This window comes from Mesoplodon mirus (genome assembly GCF_964341445.2).
Source record: "Mesoplodon mirus genome assembly, chromosome: 19".
In the NCBI taxonomy this organism is placed as follows: Eukaryota; Metazoa; Chordata; class Mammalia; order Artiodactyla; family Ziphiidae; genus Mesoplodon; species Mesoplodon mirus.
Window position 1 is genome coordinate 19,424,730 of NC_138995.1, and position 20,775 is coordinate 19,445,504.

Below are 20,775 nucleotides of genomic sequence, written 5' to 3' on the forward strand. Positions count from 1 at the left end.
ACCGCAAAAAAAAAAAAAAAAAAAAAAAAACCAGCTGGGAAATTTCTGCTTATAAAAAGTGACCCAGCAGATTTGAAAGAGAACCAAATCGAACTTATAAAACTGAAAATAAACTACTGAGATTAAGAATTCAGAAGACAAGCTTAACAACAGATTAGACACAACTGAAAAGAATGTTAGTAAATTTAAATATGGGTCCGAAGGAATTATCCAGAATGCAGATCAAACCAAAGAGAGATAAAAAATATAAAAGAATAAGAGACAAAGAGGACAAAGTGAAAGAGGACATACATTTACTTACTCAAGAGTCCCAGAAGGACAAGATAGAAAAAATGGGACATAAATAATTTTTGAAGCACTTTACAGAAATAATAAGACAGAATTCACAAATTCAAGTGTAATAAATACCAAACAGGATAAACAAAAAGAAGTCCACACACTGAAATGCAGAAAATCAAAGACAATTGGAAAATCTTAAAAGCAGCCAGAGGAAAAATAAGACAGATTATCCTTGCAGGAGTGACAAATTTCTAGCTCAGGGGTCCCCAACCTTTTTGGCACCAGGGACCGGTTTTTGTGGGAGACAATTTTTCCACAGACATGGTCGGGGGCATGGGGGTGGCTCAGGTGGTGATACAAGTGATGGTTCAGCCAGTGATGAGAGTGATGGTTCAGCTGGTAATGCAAGCAATGGGGAGCGATGGGGAGCGGTAGATGAAGCTTCGCTCGCTCGCCCGCCGCTCACCTCCTGCTGTGCAGGCCCAGGGATGGGGGTTGGGGGGACCCCTGTTCTAGCTGACTTCTCAAAAGCAACTACAAAAGATAGAATACAGTGGAATACCTTCAATATTTTGAAAGAAATAACTGCCAACATAGAAACTTATACCCAGGGCTTCCCTGGTGGTGCAGTGGTTGAGAATCTGCCTGCCAATGCAGGGTACACGGGTTCAAGCCCTGGTCTGGGAAGATCCCACATGCCGCGGAGCAACTAGGCCCATGAGCCACAACTACTGAGCCTGTGCGTCTGGAGCCTGTGCTCCGCAACAAGAGAGACCGCGATATGAGAGGCCCACGCACCGCGATGAAGAGTGGCCCCCGCTCGCCGCAGCTAGAGAAAGCCCTTGCACAGAAACAAAGACCCAACACAGCCAAAAGTAATAAAATAAAATAAAAAAAAGAAAAAGAAACTTATACCCAGCCAAAATACCCTTTAAGAATGATAGTGAGGGCTTCCCTGGTGGCGCAGTGGTTGGGAGTCCGCCTGCTGATGCAGGGAACACGGGTTCGTGCCCCGGTCCGGGAGGATTGCACATGCTGCGGAGCGGCTGGGCCCGTGAGCCATGGCCGTTGAGCCTGCGCGTCCGGAGCCTGTGCTCCGCAGCGGGAGAAGCCACAGCAGTGAGAGGTCCGCGTACCGCAAAAAAAAAAAAAAAAAAGAATGATAGTGAAATTGGGGCATTTTCAGACAAAAACTGAAAGAATTCATCACCAGTAGACCCACACTAAAGAAAATTCTAAAAGATGTACTATAAGCTAGAGGAAAACTATCTCAGAAGGGAAGTCTGGGATTAAAAAAAAGAAATGGGAACTGCCCTGGCAGTCCAGTGGTTTAGAATCCATGCTTCCAATACAGGGGGTGTGGGTTTGATCCCTGGTCAGGGAACTAAGATCCCACATGCTGTGTGGTGCGGCCAAAAAATTAAAAAAAAAAAAAAAGAGCAAACAAAGTGGTAAATACATGGATCAATTTAAATGAACAATGACTTTGTAAAAATAGTATCTTGTGAGTTTTAAAAATATAGACAATTAAAATCTATAATAATAATACATAAATCAGGAAGGATTAAAAGGAGTAAATTACTTTAAGGTCTTTGAATTATCCAAGAGAAGAGTTAAGGTACTGATTAATTTTAAAGTTGAATAAGTTAAGGACACATATTATAGTTTTGGGAATAGTACCAAAAGTATAGAAACAGTGTGTAACTTGTAAACTAGCAGAAAGAAAAAAATGGATGAATAAAAACATAATAAATCCAAAAGAAGGCAAGAAAGGTAAAAGAAACACGGAATAGTCAGCCAATACAAAAAGTCAAGAACAAAGGAAGTCAGAATATCCACTCTTCAACCTGAAAGACCTCACAGGTCACTAAGCATCCAGGGCAGCCCCTTATGAAAGCAGAAAAGAACTCATCATGTAGTCTCCCAGGACTGAGACATCTCCATCTTCTCCCAAATCCCATCACACCTAGATTTCTCTGACTAGTGTGGAGAAAAATACTGTAAGCAAAATATTTACCATCTTCCTGGTGATTCTCACTTGGTATCTCCTTTCTTGCCACTTCCTGCATCCAAAAAAATGTTTGAAAGTTTAGGAGAAGGGAGTCAATGGGCATTCAGACATGAGTTTAACTAGAACAGGGAGGTTCAGAATACTTTCCTATTAGCAAGCAAGTCCATCCTTGCAAACTAGGGAAAAAGATCTTCAAGCAAAGGTCCAGATTTAAGCTTATTTTAAAATAGTCACAATACAAAGAGATTCTAGAGTTGCTCTGGAGCAGATAAGGAGATGCCTTGAAAAGACAAAATATCCTTAGATGGTAAAGGACATACCAAGCAGTGAAATATTGTATTCTCTCTGCTTTAGATAACTCAGCATAGAAGTTAGATGGTACCACCTTTTCCAACTTATTTCTGCTTGAAGAACTCCCATACTTATTTTACCTCTAGTAAAGCTGAGTATCAACCATAGGAGCTACTGAGACTTTTTAATAGGCTGAAAATTAATCTAAGGCATAATTAAGCAAGGACTGATACAAAGTAGAAAGCTTTCTAGAGTTTGCTTTTTACAAAATCATCTTCAAGTATTCAGCATCTTTTTGGTAGTTATGCAGAGAAAGAAATCTTACTTCCTATTTCTTAAACTAAGAGGACATATAGCAGGCTATTCAATTTCTTTTTCTCTCATACTTCAAGAAGTAATTTCAAAGTTTTTTTAATCTAAAAAGTGCTATTTAATGTTAATTGTAGATTACAGTATACTTTGTCTCCATTTCCTTTAAAAGAATACCAAATTTTTTAAAAATGGTAATTGAAATAGTTTCTAAATTACCCAAGTAGAATCTCCCAAAACAAAGAAACCAACTAAATGTTAATCTGTCTTTTTATAAAATGAAGGTATTATAAATTCAACCTGAAATCTTACTATCTTTTTCTTTGTACAGTGTTGATTATCCAAACTGTGGATTAATCAGAGTCTTTCCTTCTCTTCTCTCTCCTTCTGGCTATTTTCAGCAAACTTATTGCTCATAATTTATCAATAAAAATGCAGACAAAAGGAGAAGTTGAATATGAAGTAGTCAATTCTGCTTCCTGCATCATATTCATTCATATAAATAAGTAATGGACTCCCACCAATTTTTTTCTCTAAAAACTTATTTTTAATTCTTCCCTCATCTTGCATGATCTCTACCTCTTCATTGCCCACAACTTCTATGCCATCTTTACCCCTTAACTTTTCTTTTTTTATGTTTCAATGAAGAGGCAGTGTTGGGAGAGCCACACCTGAGATGTTAAGATCCAGTAATTAAAAGGCAGAGGTAGAAAATGTAAAGAAGCCAGGTAACAGGAAATGGAGACATTGGGTAGAGAGGAGAAAACTGAAAACCAGACAAAACCTGTAACAGTTGTATCCCTGTTTGAGTGCCAAAATGCCTGGCATAAAATGTGCTAAAGTTATATGTATAAATATACTACATTTGATCAGGTACTGGGGGAGAGGGAAAGGGGAGATTGAAATTAATGGAGAAGGCCCTTTGCATCCTGTCTTGTGCTTTCCTTTTAAAGTGTCTAACATGACTTCATCAAAAAAGTCCTCTTAAGTCAGACAGAGAAAGACAATATCATACATAGCTTATATGTGGAGTCTTAAAAAATGATACAAATGAACTTATTTACAAAACAGAACTAGAGACACAGATGTAGAAAACAAACTTAATGGTTACCAAGGGGGAAGGGGAGAGGGATAAACTGGGAGATTGGGATTGACATGTACACACTACTATACATAAAAGAGATAACTAATAAGAACCTGCTGTATAGCACAGGGAACTCTACTCAATACTCTGTAATGACCTATCAGGAAAAGAATCTAAAAAAGAGTGGATATATGTATATGTATAACTGATTCACTTTGCTGTACAGCAGAAACTAACACAACATTGTAAATCAACTACACTCCAATAAAAATTAATTTTAAAAAGTCCTCTTAGACCTTCACAATAATTGAGAGTCCACTGGATTATTAGCATTAATCATTGATTAGTCAACAGATCAGCAGGAAAGTGAGTACATTACCTGTGTCCCCAGTGGCAAAGTGTCTAATTTCTAATCTGGTATACCATTGCCCTGGGTTACAGAAGTACTTGTTGGGGGATCCTTTATTTCCCAGTTAGGGAAGGGAATAAAAAGTCCTTTGTTTGAGCCTGTGTCAAAAGAAAAGGCATACAATGAAGCACTGACCAGACTTTAAAGGCAACATGTTATATGGAAAGATACTAGAAGAGAAGTCACAAGATTGAGAGTTAGTTCTGGTGCCACTACTTGGAGACCATGTGAACTTGGCCAAACTGCTTAACCTCTCTCAGTCTCTCCACTTGTAAAACAGTGATGATAAAATCTAAATTTCCTATCTCTTAGAGTTGAGGTGAGGTTAAAACAAGACAATGGATATGAAATGGCTTCATAAATTATGAAGTGCTCAAGAGAAATTAAGAAGAAGGCAAATATTTTGCATACTTCTGAAGTGAATATATAATAAACTTTGACACCAATTCAACAATCTCCAGCTACAGGGGGAGATGGCTGGAAACAGACTCCTGACATCAGGCATCTCCAGGGCTTTAATCAACAGTCTGCAGTGATTCGTCATTTTAAATCAGCTTCATCATTTCAAACCAGCTTCTTTCTGCCTTGATTTCCTCATTTGTTCAAAGAAAAAGACTAATCAGGACCTATTTCATAGAAACGAATGCCAAATCCTTAGATTTCCCAGTATTTTTGCCTACCATTAGAGAAACAACTTTAAAAATAGAAAGGAAAAATAAACAAAAACTGTATCCTATCCTGGCCACCTCAAAAAGAGTTAGTTAGGATTTCTATTAGATTGTAACACTTGTACAAAAGTTTTTGCATATCCTTGTTCAATACTTATTAATTGCAGAATTCTGGGATTTGGGGTCTTCTGGGGGACCCATGGATGAAAATAAGAGGTTTTTGTTTAGGGAATTTTTTTTCTCTAGTAGGATTGTATAAGAATTAAGATAGTTTCCAAAATTTGGGCCTTAGTCAAACAGTGTGCTCTTCTGCTAGTTCCCATGTTCAGGCTCTGGCAACAGAAAGCTACTATAAGGCAGGGCAACTGAGAATACAGAGTGAGAATAAAGCCAGCTTTTTGAAACTCCAGCCCTTCAGTCCATTTGGAGCTCTAAAATGCTTCTTATTTCTGAGTTGCCTCTTGGGAATGAAATGTCCTACTACTTCAATACAAGATGTTCTTCCACCCTTGTACTTGACAGAACTGTATTTCTCAAAGTGCCATAAGCTGTCAAAGTTTATGTTCTGTGGTTCCTTTGCAGTAGCAACACAGGAAAAAAAAAACCCAAGGTGAAGCAGAAATTGATGATTTTAACCTGATTCTTAGTAGAAAATTAGAATGGTTAGTAAGCTGTGACTTTGGGTTCAAGGCTCCTCTTATCCCTTTCCTACAGAACAACACAAACTTCCCAGGTGTCCAAGACCCGGCTCCATCCTGGTTTTTCTTCTACCCTGCTAATGCTCTTTTTAAGATTCACAGGTTCTTTTTCTTTCAACCTACCTCTTGGTTCAAACAAATCCCCCAAGGTCCAAACTCTTTGCTGAATGCTATCATACCTTCTCTTTGGTGTCAACGATCTCCCAAATCTGGTTGACCCTAAATCTAAATCTCTTAACTCTGATCTGTCATTTCATGTCCAGACTTAAGTTTTTTGAACTGCCCCCCAAAGTGTGCCCTATAGACAACTAAAAAGTCAGTATTTTCTTTTCTTTTTTTTTTTTTTTTTGGCCACACCGCATATCTTGTGGGATTTTAATTCCCCGACCAGGGATTGAATCTGGGCCCAGCAGTGAAAGTGCTGAGTCCTAACCACTGGACGACCAGAGAATTCCCAATTATTTTCTAAATCGAACTCATAATCTTCACTTCCAGTCCTACTTCTGCTGATGGTCCCCGCCTCCACCCCAACCCTCGTCTTAATACTGGCATTCCTATTCACCCAATCCCTCAAGATAGAAACTTGTTCTTTGATGTTCTCTGTCTCATCTCAAATGTCAATCAATTATCAAATTCTATAGAATCACCTTTTTTGGTGGGGGGAATCTTTATTTTAATTGAGATATAACGTACATGCCATATAAGTCACCCTTTTACAGAATACAATTCAGTGATTTTTACTGTATTCACAAAGTTGTACAACCATCACCACCTTCACTTTCATCACCCCAAAACAAACCAAATTAACTGTCACTCTCAATTCTCTCCTCCCCACCAGCCCCTAGCAAACATCAAATAGGATTTGCTTATTCTGGACATTTCATGTAGATGGAATAATATGTTTGATCTTTTGTATCTGGTTTCTGTCAAGTAGCATGATGCTTTCAAGATAAACATTGTAGCATGTATCAGTACTTCAATCCTTTTTAGGCTGAAAAATATGCCTTATATGGATATGCCATTATTTTGTTTCTCCATTCATCAGTTGATAGACTTTTCGGCTATTATGGATAATGCTGATTTCATTCCTGTACAAGTCTTTGTGTGGACATATGTTTTCATTTCTCTTGGGTATATATCTAGGAGTGGAATTGCTGATCAAATGGTAACTCTAACTTTTTGAGGAACTTCTAAATTGTTTTCCAAAGAAGCTATACCATTTTCCATTCCCACCAGAAATGTAGGAAGGTTCCAATTTCTCCACATCTTTGCTGTCACTTGTTATCTGTCCTTTTGATTCTAGCCATCCTAGTGGGTGTGAAATGGTATCTTCCTTGTGGTTTTGATTTGCATTTCCCTGATGGCTAGTGATGTTGAACATCTTTCATGTGCTTGTTGGCTAGTTGCATAACTTCTTTAGAGAAATGTCTATTCAATCTTTTGCCCATTTTCTAATTGGGTTGTTTGTCTTTTTGTTATTGATTTGTAAGTTTTTTTGTATAGAATGGATACTAGACCCTTGTCAGATATATGATTTGCAAATATTGTCTCCCATTCTGTGGGTTGCTTTTTTACTTTCTTTGTTTTTTTAATTAATTAATTATTATTATTATTATTTTGGCCACACCACGCGGCATCAGGGATCTTGTAAGTTCCCCAACCAGGGATGGAACCCATGCTCCGTCCAGTGGAAGCACGAAGTCCTAACCACTGGACTGCCAGGGAATTCCCCAGTATTTTTTACTTTTTTTTTTTTTTGCAGTATGCGGGCCTCTCACTGTTGTGGCCTCTCCCGTTGCGGAGCACAGGCTCTGGATGCGCAGGCCCAGCAGCCATGGCTCACGGGCCCAGCCACTCCGCAGCACGTGGGATCCTCCCGGACCGGGGCACGAACCCGTGTCCCCTGCATCGGCAGGCGGACTCTCAACCACTGCACCACCAGGGAAGCCCTTTTTTACTTTCTTGATAGTGTCCTTTGAAGCACAAAAGTTTTAAATTTTTATAAAGTGTGACTCATCTATTTTTCCTTTGGTTGTTACACTTTTGGTGTCATATTCAAGATATAGGCTCACTCCTGAAAAAGATAAACCGACACCTTGCTCTGCTACATTATGTCATGTACCACAGTCAGGAAAAATCAGGAAAAAGAAACAATTTGCATTCTGAGATAATTTTTTTCTTGTCTTATACTTCAATTTATTTTCTTCTTTTTCTTCAGATGTAAAATATATACAACACTTAATTCCAAAAGCAAATGTATTTATGACATTGTTGTGAAGCCCAGGTTTTTATACCCATATAACCAATGTGATAGGACCATAATTCATTATCTTTTTACCACTGAAAATTGTTTTATATTTTTAATGACAGAGAAATGGTTTTATAATGCTGATCCTGGTGACAAAGAACTAATAGTTGGCTACTTCAATTACCAGTAATCTTAGATGGATGAGGCCCTGCTTCACACATTTGGCCAAAAACCTTGCAACCCATCTAAAGTAGAAACAGAGATGCACTACCCAGATCCCTTTCAAGGAGGACTTGATTTATTCTTCAGAGTGTGTCTCAGCTACAGAGAACTACCTCCTGATGTCATGCCCTTCCAGAGGCAGGCCATATGCAGTGACCAAAGTGGGCCCAGGGGCAGTCCTTGCTCTAGAGCTGTCCCTCTGCTCAACTCTCCTTCCTCCCCTTCCTTTCGATATTGATCTCTAATAAACATATTGTACCCTAGATTCCACTGAGATAAAATTTTGAGAGCAGAAATAATGGGTCTAACACTAGCCTCCAAAATAAATGAAGGGGACTTCCCTGGTGGTCCAGTGGTTAAGACTCCGCGCTCCCAATGCAGGGGGCCCAGGTTTGATCCCTGATCAGGGAACTAGATCCCCATGCTACAACTAAGAGTCCGCCACAACTAAAGATCCCGCACATGGCAATGAAGATCCTGCGTGCTGCAACTAAGACCCAGTGCAGCCAAATAAGTAAATAAATAAATATTTAAAACAAAACAAAACAAAAAAACCCAAAATAAATGAAGACTTGCCATTTCCTTTAAATTGCTTATCCCCAATGAGGACAACTTAATCCTTAACTTTTGAAATAATATATATGATATATATTATCATATATTATTAGTATATATAAATTATAATATATATTATAGTGTATATAATATATATTAATATATGATAGCCATTGTAGATATGATAATAATGAAAGGAAATTATAGTTTTTCCCGCCATGAACAGACTGCCTAAGTAACCTTGTGTTTTTCCCCCTTAAATACCCGACATGTATTCCATTCAAAATTCAACTCTTTGAAGTTTGGACTCCCTAGCAAAACATTGCAGGTAAAAACACTTAATGTTTTATCTCCAAGTTTTCTTTTCATATCCTCAAGGATTTAATCAATCTGTACCTCCTCATTTGCATTTACACTGCTATTATTGCCCTATGTCAGGACATGTCCTTTTTATCTCCCATTGGGACTACTGTTCCAATTTAGAGTTATCTCTGTCACACATTTAATCATGCTTACCACCTAAAACACCTTTGCTACCCATTTTCAAGAGAATAAAATGAAAATGTTTAGTAAAGAGGCCCTTTGCAACTTGGCTTTAGTCAAGCACCTTAGCTCCAGTCACAAGCTGAGTCAATTTCCTAATCTGTCACACCTGTTTCTTCTACTTCTCTATGCACTGAACGCCCAACTATGCCCAATGAATTCTATTTGAATGCCCAACCTAAATGTCTCCTTTTTGTGAAGTCTTTTCCCAGGTCCCCAGTCAGTACTAACTGCTGGTGCCTCTCCCCCATAGTTCTTTATCTCTATCACACTCGAACTCATGTCTCAGCCTGACTTGTAACCTAATAGCTATGATAAATCTCTCTGGTGTGGGAGTATCTGAAGATCTGACACTGTTGTGTCATCTCCTAATGCGCCTAGCCTCTAACACAGGATCTTCCAGTGGATATACACTTGTTTGCTGAATTGCTCTCACATCCATTGTGTCAGAGATTGCCAGTTCCCCTCCACTATATCCTTTATTCACCTCTTAGAACCCCCAATAACATCCCTAGACTGCCAACATCTGGATTTCTATAGGAGGGAGAAATGCACTTCTATCTGCCACAAAACCTTTCCTCATTTGTTCCTAGCACACCCTGAGCCTCTATAGCATATGCCCATCTACATTAGTGTTTCTCAAACTCAACATCCTCATAAACTCTGAGAATATGAATCCAGTTTGAGAAACTTCAATTTAAGAAACTCAGTGTATAAAAAGATATTTTAAAAAGCAGATTATATTGGGTGAAAGTTTGGCAATTTCTTACAAAACTAAACCCTTGGTATTTACCCAAAGGAGTTGAAAGCTTATGTCCATACAAACACCTGCAAATAGATGTCTATAGCAGCTTTTTTCATAATTGCCAAAACCTGGGAACAATCAAGATGTTCTTCAGTGGGTGAATGGATAAACAAATATTCCGGATAATAATAATGGAATATTATTAAGCACTAAAAAGAAAGTAGCTACCAAGCCATGAAAAAATACGGAGGAAACTTCAATGCATATTACTAAGTAGATGAAGCCAATCTGAAAAGGCTACATACAGTACGATTCCAACTATATGACATTCTGGAAAAGGCAAAACTGTGGAGACGGGAAGATGGCAGAGTAAGAAGCATCTGGCATCTGTCTCCCACCTAGGCAACAACTGCACTGGCAGAATTCTGTCATAACTATTTTGGAATTCTGGAGTCTACTGAAGACTTGCAACTTCTGGGGGAAGACGTGGAAGGTAAATTAGGGTTAATTTTGCTTAATTTCAGTTCTTAGCAAAGTAGCAGCTACCCATCCCTCATTCTTCATGCAAAAGAAAGAAGCTGGACCCTTACCTAACATACACACAAAAATTAACTCAGAATGAACCAAAGACCTAAATGTAACACCTTAAACTATAAAACTCTTAGAAGAAAACATAGGGAAAATGCTTCATGACACTTGATTTGGCAATGTGACACCAAAAGCAAAGCAACAAAAGAAAAAATAGACAAATTGAACATCATGAAAAATTAAGGGGCTTCCTGGTGGCACAGTGGCTAAGAATCCGCCTGCCAATGCAGGGGACACGGGTTCGAGCCCTGGTCCAGAAAGATCCCACATGCCGCGGAGCAACTAAGCCTGTGCACCACAACTGCTGAGCCTGCGCTCTAGAGCTGGCGAGCCACAACTACTGAGCCCACGTGCCACAACTACTGAAGCCTGCGTGCCTAGAGCCCGTGCTCTGCAACGAGAGAAGCCACCGCAATGAGAAGCCCACACACCGCTACGAAGAGTAGCCCCTGCTCGCAGCAACTAGAGAAAGCCCGCACGCAGCAACAAAGACCCAACGCAGCAAAAATAAATAAAATAAATAAATTTATTTTAAAAAATTAAAAATTTTGTGCCTCTAAAAACAATATCCACAGAGTAACAAGGCAACCCACAGAATGGGAGAAAATATTTGCAAATCATATATCTGATAAGGGATTAATAGCTAGAAAATATAGAGAACTGCTAACACTCAGCAACAAAAAAACAAAAACTTGATTCAACAGCAAAGGACCTGAATAGACATTTCTCCAAACGAAGATATACAAATGGCCAATAAGCACACAAAAAAAATGCTCAACATCACTGATCATTAGGGAAATACAAATTTAAAAATACAAGATATCACCTCACACCCATTAGGATGGCTACTATCAATAAAACAGAAAATAACAAACGTTGGGAAGGCTGTAGAGAAATCAGAACTCTTGCTCATTGTTGATGGAAATATAAAATGGTACAGCTGCTATGGACAACAATATGGCAGTTCCTAAAAAAAATTAAAAATAAAATTACTATATGATCCAGTAATTTCACTTTTGGGTGCAAACCCCAAAGAAGTGAAAGCAGGGTCTTGAGAGATATTTGTATACCCATGTTCATAGCAGCATTATTCACAATAGCTAAAACATGGGAGCAACCCAAGTGTCCATTAACAAATGAATGGATAAACAAAATGTGCCACAACTAACTGAGCCTGCACTCTAGAGCCCATGCTCTGCAACAAGAGAAGCCACCAAAACAAGAAGCCCACACACTGCAATGAAGAGTAGCCCCCGCTCGCCACTACTAGAGAAAGCCTGTGAGCAGAAACAAAGACCTAACGCAGCCAAAAATAAATTAATAAAAATAAATAAATCTATTTAAAAAAATATGGAGATGGTAAAAAGATCAGTGGTTGCCAGGGGTCAGAAGGGGAGAAAGGGATGGCTAGGTGAGCACAGAGTATAGGGCAGTGAAACTATTCTGTGTGATACGAAAATGGCAGATACATGTTATTACACATTTGCCAAATCCATAGAATGTACAACACCAAGAATGAACCCTAAAGTAAATTAAGGACTTTGGGTGATGATGTGTCACTGTAGATTCATCAGTTCTAACAAAAGCGCCACTCTGATGCCTGATGTTGGTAGTGGGGGAGGCCTTGCATGTGTGGAGGCAGGAGGCATATGGGAACTCTGTACTTCTGTTCAGTTTTACTGTGAATCTAAAGCTGTTCTAAAAAATATTCTATTTTTTAAATAGCAGACTAATACTGCAAAAGAATATTTTTGCTTTTACATCTTTTAAATATTTTTCATAACTGCATCAAATAAAAGCACAAAATTAAAGGGTCTCACACTGCCTATGGACCTCTAAGATATATCCCTGGACTAGGAGTCCACAACCCTGAGTTTGAGGAATACTGATCTGTATCATTCATTTGACGTTTTCATATGCACTGCCTGAAATTGTGTTACTTAGCTCTTTCATGTTTGTCTCATTATCCTAATTATGTTGCAAGTGATTCAGGGAATGGCTACATTTTCTATTTCTAGGATATATGTTCTAGAAGATAAATTGTGAGTTTACAAAAAAAGGAAAAGAATTTTGGTTGAGGAATCAAAAAATTTCACTAGAAAGAATGGACTTTGAGTAGGGTCATAAAGAAAGATCAGGATTTTGATTCAAGCATTCCAAGCAGAGGGGACAGCATTAGTTCAGGGGCAGAAGAGAGAAAAAGGAAGAACTATGTGAGGAGGAGGGAGTGGTTTGGCTTGATTGAAGCATTGGATACTGTAGTTGAGAAACAGGAGATAAGGTTTCAGGGTGGGTTGAAGAGATAACCTGCAGCCACTGTTTAGACAAGCCCTGTGGGTCAGATTAAGGACTCTTAATTCTGTAGATGAGTGGGAGTCATGCAAGTTTTTGAGCAGGCAAGTATAATAATCACAGCTGAGTTTTAAGAGAATGAAAGAAGAGACTGGGAGGCAGCATGGTGTAATGTTTAAGAGGACTTTGATGACAGATGGACTAGAGTTTGCATCCCAGCTCTACCACTTACTGTAAAATTAGAGCAAGTTATTTCACCTCTTTGGGCCACAGTTTCCTCATGTGTAAAACAAGGATAATTATAACCACCTTCAAGATTGTTGTGAGGATTAAATGAGATAATACACAGGGCCTGGCCCAGAGTCTATACTCAGTAAATGATAGCTATTAGGCATGCCTGTTAAGAGACTATTAGGAAAGGGAAAAGAAAGCTTGTTAATTGTGAATCATAGTCTAAGGTATGAACCTTCAGCTGGACTTTAGGGGCGGGGCAGCATCAAACCCCGCTCTGGTTCTGAGCCTCAGCAGTGGGAAAGTGGTGGTAACACTAATGAAACCCTAAGAGCTGTTTAGGGCTGGAGGAAAGGGGTTCATTTGGTTTTTTAACATGTTTAGCTTGAGGGGCTGGAAAATTATTCAGTGGTGATTCCAACTGTATATTAATAGTTGGTCAACAGAAATGGGGGACTGGTGCAGAGAAACTGGTACAAGTTGTCAAAGCTAGACCAACATATTTAAGAGTCATCTACAGGGAGGAAATAAAGCAAGCTGTGGAAATAGATGAGATCAATAGGGCAAAGAGTAGAGAAAAAAGAGAGTCTGAAGGCATAGCCTAGGTGTGCTTATTTTAGGGGTATGGGAAAAGAGAGAGGGAAATTTGAAAGAGTCAAAGATTATGTGGTTAGGAGACTAGGATGAGGATCCACGACAGTGAGTTTCCCTGCCAGCCTAAATGATTGGTAGAAAGCACTGTTTTGAACAATTGAGCTAGTGGGAAATATTTTTCAGAAAGTTTTCTTCTAGGCTGTGGCACGACCTTTAACGTGGTATAACCACTTTAGTCATATTGGATTACCAACAGTGCTTACAGGCAACACTCCCCAGGGATCTAGCACAAACATAATTTTCAGGGGAAAGCAAAGCTCTTTAACGTTTCAACATGGCAAAATAAATTTTACATTAAAAAAAATTCCAGCAACAGCTGGAGCTTCCAAGAACCTTTAGAAATGGGCCCTGTGTCTAGTAAAGCAGTTTGCTCTCTCAGTAAAGACCGTGTACTTTAAAACGTTTTAATTCATGGAGTCACTCTGTGTGTGCTAATGATGTAATATGATATAAATGAAGTTTAACTCAGCTCATACAAAAAAAGGCAGTCAAATTATGTTAGTGTATCTTTGTCTTTCTGGAAATGGATATATATAAACCAAGAAAGCTATATACCAAATTAACTGGGATTCTCTTTAGGGGACAGGATTCTGAGTGATTAAAATATTGTTCTTCATGCTTTTCAGTATTTTCCAAAATTATTACAATAGAATTTCATCAATTTTGAAATATAAAAAATGCTACTTAAGATGAAGTAGAGCAATCCATGGTCCATGACTTACATGTGCTGAGACTTCCAAGAAAGGAAAATAAAAATCATACCTCACTATGGCTTATTTTACCATGAAATACTGTGAAAATAACTTGTCAATTCATGTCTACATGGGTAGATAAGAAGTCAGGAAATAAAATACTGTATGTTACAAACTGAAAACCCTTAATGTCTAAACTGCATAGTCAATCTATTAGTTATTGTTGAGATTTTAAGGATTAATTTTTACAGTTTATATATAATTCAATAGACCTTTCAAAGGGACAGAGGCCTTGATACAAAAGAAAGTTTTCTCAATTAAAAGGTCACCTGAGGGGGCTTCCCTGGTGGCGCAGTGGTTGAGAGTCCGCCTGCCGATGCAGGGGACATGGGTTCGTGCCCCGGTCTGGGAGGATCCCACATGCCGTGGAGCGGCTGGGCCCGTGAGCCATGGCCGCTGGGCCTGTGCATCCGGAGCCTGTGCTCCACAACGGGAGAGGCCACAGCAGTGAGAGGCCCGCGTATCGCAAAAAAAAAAAAAAAAAAAAAAGTCATCTGATGAGTACCAAATTAATCTATAAGGGCACATTGAATGCAATTTCTCCAGTGGAAAGCTTTCTCCTAGCCTGTGGCATGACCATTAATGTGGCATAACCACTTTATTCACGTTGGATTACCAATAGTGTGTACGGGCAACAATCCCCAAGAATATAGCACAAACACAAGATATTCTGTAGCTGCAAAGGTTCAAGGTGGAGAAGCCCAGAAAGCTAATGGTGTGAGCTGCACTGATGCAGATGAATCCCGAGTCTCTGGTTAATGAATCCTGTGGAGATCGGTGATGCAATTTTCAGGATGGCCTATATATAGGTGATATAAAGTGATGTAAGTGGAATTGAACTCTCTGAGTACAGCTTGTGCACTTTGATGGGTTTTGGCTTAGGCCTACTCAGTAAATAGGGCCCTTCTGGCAGTGAAAGAAAAGAGGAAAAATACAAGCCAGTAAATCTTGTGCTTTCTTCAAATGTGTGTTATTTCTCAACTATTTTGTCTTCATCCTACTCAAGATTGGCCACGAAAACAGAAACAACTAATGTTTTAATCGTTTTGTGATCAGAAAGGGAAAACTTACCAGTTTCAATCCTGTTATCAACATTAGTGCTGACTTTTGATGCAGTGCTCTCATTTGCTACAGAGTTTTTCACTGTCTTCTCCCTAGAGCTACCACATCAAATAATTTATTTAAAACTCAAAAGAAGCTTCTGAGAGCACCAGTAAAGGCTATTTAGAAAACATTATTTCAGGGTGATCAGATTTTTTTTTTCAAATGCTCTAGAACATATTATTTTCACAAATATTTCAGTTAAAGCTTTTTTTTTTTTTTCGGTACGCGGGCCTCTCACTGTTGTGGCCTCTCCCGTTGCGGAGCACAGGCTCCGGACGCACAGGCTCAGCAGCCATGGCTCATGGGCCTAGCCACTCCGTGGCATGTGGGATCTTCCCGGACCAGGGCACGAACCCGTGTCCCCTGCATCGGCAGGTGGCCTCTCAACCACTGCGCCACCAGGGAAGCCCCTAAAGCTATTTTTTAAAAAGTCATATTTTCATTGGGAATAATGAGAGAGAAAGACACTATAGTTCAGCTTTTAAAGCATGAAAGCCAGAAAGTTCAGAACTTACTCTGTTTTCTTGACACAAACTTAGGTCTGGGTGATTGAGGGAATTGTATTTCATATTATAAAATAATAATATTTTCTTTTGTATTAAAAAACTCATAGTTAAGACACAGAAAAGAAGGTTCTTCTACCAAGAATTATAATGGAGACAACTATAGTCATTAGTTTGAAAAAGAGACAAGAGAGGCAAGTGTTTGCACTTGGTTGATGTAGTATATAGTAAGATTGGGAAGTACAGATTGGGAAATACAGTAAGTACAGACAGCCTAGACTATAAGCCAGGCACTTTACACCCACCATTTCATTTAATCATAAAAGCTCTCCTATTAATCTATTATCACCATTTTATAGGTTGGGGGACCTGGGACTCCTTCACCCAAGGTTGGAGAGCTTATAAAGTATTAATGTTAATACCGGGCACTTGAGCAACATTTTACCTCTGTTTTTGCAGTCACTATAAGGTAACTAAACAGAAATATAGTGGTGAAAATTATTTGCCTCACTAGTAAGTTTATTCAGTTATACATTAACTCATCTTTGGATTTCTATAGTAAACAAGGTACCCCAATGCATATAAAATAGGAATTAATTTACAAAGTACATATACAAATAATTTTTAAGACATATTCCATTTCTTTCTACAGCAGGGTGAATTTTAGTCTATGTAAATTAACCTCAATAAACTTGACTTTAAAAAAAAGGGAGCTTAAAAAATAGGGAACTAAGGCTGCTCTCTGAGGATTACATTATCAAATATATAATGGATCAGAGCAGAGACAGGCAAAGTCAGTGGAAAAGAGCAAGATTCCAGGCCAACAGGCACTGACTTCATTCATTCATCATTCAACAAATTACTCCTTATCACCTTATATGGGCCAGACATTGTTCTAGGCGCTAGGGATACTGCAGTAAACAAGACAAGCAAGGTCTTTGTTCTCATGGAGCTTATGGTCTAGTGGAGGGGAAAGACAATAAAGAAGTAAACAAATAAAAAGCATTCTGGGGAAGAATATTTAATGTTGTGTGGATATTTTCATATTTTATAAAATTAAAAATGGTACGTATAGGAAGAAATTTACTATAAAATAAATGTAATATATTTATTTTATATTTACATATTGATTATATAATATATAATGTTATATATTGTTATAATATATAAACATTCACACACAAAACACACACATGCACACACACACATACATATACCTAAGACTAAGAGGATATTTACCATAATATAATTAGTATTTATTTCTGGGTAGTGGGATTATGAGTGGCTTATTCCTTGTTTTTTTTCCTCTACTTTCCATATTCTCAACAATAAACCCACATTACTCTTACCATCAGAAAAAAGTACTAATAGATACATCTACATGTGTATATAAGTACACAGATGTCTGGAAGGATGTATACCAAACATTACTAGTAGTTAATTCGGTAGCAAAATATGGGGTGAATTTGACTTTTTTTCCCTGTACTTCTGTATTATTTAAATTGTTTATAATAAACTTTTATTTTTCAAAAATAATAAAGCAACTTTTTTTTAAAAGCATGAGTTTTGGGGTAGAAGATATGGTACCTTACTTTGATAGCATTTTGGTAATGAGAAATAGAAAAAATCTACCATTCAGATACTTTAGAGCTTAAAGGTCCATTTACTTTTGGTTTTGTACAGAAATGCTTCCCTTGTCATTCTTTTTTTTTTTTTTTTTTTTTCTTTTTGCGGTATGCGGGCCTCTCACTGCTGTGGCCTCTCCCGTTGCGGAGCACAGGCTCCGGATGCGCAGGCCCAGCGGCCATGGCTCACGGGCCCAGCCACTCCGCGGCATATGGGATCCTCCCAGACCGGGGCACGAACCCGTATCCCCTGCATCGGCAGGCGGACTCTCAACCACTGCGCCACCAGGGAGGCCCTCCCTTGTCATTCTTTAACAAATTTATCTCTAACGACCCTGACCATGGTAACGTAATCCTCCTAATTCAATGGGAAAAGACCATGTACTGATTTATAACTCTACCAAGAAAGGGTTGGAATACATTTATGGGGATGATAAGTAATACCATAATATCCCTATCTATAAACTTTGAACAACAACTTTAGAGAATGTACAACGATTATATCCAAAGAAGACCCAATAGTTCAAGAAAGCAGAAATGTTCCACTGAGAGCCAGATTCTCACCCCAGATAAATCTCAAAATGTTGCATAGATACTTTGATTTCTGATCTGAGGATTCTTACAACTTGTAGAGATTTCTGCTGCAAAATGAAGAAAGTTAAGCAGGAATCCACTATTCTCTGTCCAGAACCAAACTAAAAAAATTTTTTGTAAAAAATCTTCCTACCTTTTTTCCACCTCTAAAAGAAACTTTTCATTGTTACCCAACTGACTAAAATGCAGCTTGGCAGCCTTTCTCTCACTTTCTCGTACGGCTCGGTCATCTAGAGGCAGAAACCGTGGTCTGAGCATGTTTCTTTTTGGAGTAAACAGTAATGGGTCAGAAAAGCATATTCACAGAGTAAAAACTAAAGATCAGTCTCATCTTTTGTTAGAGATGGGTCACAGAATAATGCTATTATGTTGTCACTGGAGCACTAGTAACTCAGGGAGACTACAGGGACATCATAGCAACAACTGCCACATAAGTGTAACTACCTCTGCAGCAAAGTACAGCTTGGGCAGCAAACAATCCAAATGGCTTAATCTTAAGGCTGAAAGTTACACCATTTCTGAAAGACTTTTCTTAGTTCCTCTATAATAACTTTCCCAGGGGCATGTAACATAGAAGTTTATATCAATAAGAAATGTATACTCTATAATAAAATTATAAAGAAATACAGACTAACTCATTTGAAGGAATACTTATTGTTCCTTGACAACTAAGCCCCAAAGAGTTGTTGTATTCGTTTTCTATTGCTAATTCAGTTACAAAGTTGGGGCACCTGGAAAAATAAATCTCAACCTGGAAACTTTTTGTTGGGGAGGAAGTGGTGGTGGAACCATCAACTGAAGAAAACTAAAGCTGGAAGTAACTGATAAAATCATAGATTGTCATTCAATAAACAATAAAAGGACTTGTCATACATCCTGCCAAAACAAAAGAGTTACATAAATATTGACTAATAAACAAATATATCCTGCCAGTGCATACTCTGGGCCAACATCCAAAAGGTTAGGAGGCAGCTGGTTTAAAGTAAGATTCTGGGGCAAAGAACAGGGGAGGAGGGTCTCACCCAGTTTCTCCAGAGTTTGTAGCGTGTACACAGCAAAGAGCCTATAATCTGTATCTTTCCTGACAACAGGACTGAGTCTCAAATCTTTTGAGACTTTACCCTTTGAGGAAGGGTAAAGGCTGTAGGCGGGACACCTCCACTAATGAAGGAATGTTGTTATAATATAAATTCAGGTCTTGGAGTGAACATAAATACTGGATGCCCTGCAAGGAAAAGACTACATTGTGAAACTGCACATTGGGAAGCACTAGGAATCTCACAGATAAAGATGGAAATACAACTATTACTTTCCATCCTTAAACAGTTACCTGAGACACCCATGAGAAAGGCAGGGTTGAAATTCCCATTTAGTTACCTGAGAATAAGAATGCTGCAGCCCATGGGCACTGGATGTGCTATACATTAAATAATTCATAGATATCATACACTTCCTCCTTTATAAGCTCTGACATCCAAATATCTGCGGTCAGTTCTCTACTTCTGTTGCCCCCCATCACTCTCCCAATCCAATCCTTCTCAGTGGTAGCCAGCCCAAGTCACTTTTGCACTTCTTTCACCCTTGCTATAACCACTCTCCTGACCCCAGGAGCACCTCAATTTAAAAGAGGGAGGGAGGGAGGCAAAAGAGAGATGGTTCTGGGGAGAATGGCAGGGAAAAAAATTAAGTGTGTATGTATATGTTCTTATATCTCAAGACCTCACTTTTAGGGTGAATGGACTATATGGCAAAACAAAACAATGCGATCTCCAAGTCTTCCCTCCTGGACCGGTCAAGAGCCCCTTTTGTCCTTGTTTCCCCCTTCAGAGTTACTGCCACCCCACAAGCTCCCCATCCTCCAATCAGTCAGTTCTCCTTGGTAGAAATGTTCTGCCTTCTTCTGTTCTATTTCTGTGGACTTAGCAACCCCACTCCCCTCCCCCCACTTCTCTAGCAACAGTAAAATCAGAACTGGGACACTGGAGAAGAAAAGCTACAATTTTTCTCCTTTGCTAAAACCTACTATTGAAAATAATTGTTTAATTTCATGTATTTGGCTAATTAGGTGCTTGTGCCCAACACTAAATTTCAGGACAATATTTCAAAACATGTACATATATGTATGATCACATACTGTTAGTAGTAAAAATGGTTACCATAAAAGGAACTCTGTCATTGAGAGTTATTTCAGAAAGGTAAAATTATTTTCCATCATGTATTTATAAAATAATGTTTTTATTCTCCTCTCATTTAAAATTAACCTTTTTATAATTGCAGGAAGTTTAGAAAACTCAAAGATATATTCAAAACATTTCTGAACAGAACACTGTTTACAGTTGGATGCATTTCTTTCTGGCTTTTTTCAGTTCC

At 38.6% G+C, this 20,775-nt stretch overlaps 1 protein-coding gene across 1 annotated transcript in view; it reads right to left on the minus strand.

Moving 5' to 3' along the window:
• Positions 1–20,775, minus strand: part of LRRC36 (leucine rich repeat containing 36) — a 44,260-nt gene that overhangs the window by 18,739 nt on the left and 4,746 nt on the right. Inside the window, 7 exon segments of the mRNA XM_082606638.1 lie at positions 2,297–2,342; positions 4,354–4,383; positions 4,387–4,481; positions 15,651–15,739; positions 18,539–18,635; positions 19,428–19,530; positions 19,532–19,630. Of these exon segments, the coding sequence (XP_082462764.1) occupies positions 2,297–2,342; positions 4,354–4,383; positions 4,387–4,481; positions 15,651–15,739; positions 18,539–18,635; positions 19,428–19,530; positions 19,532–19,630 (559 nt within the window).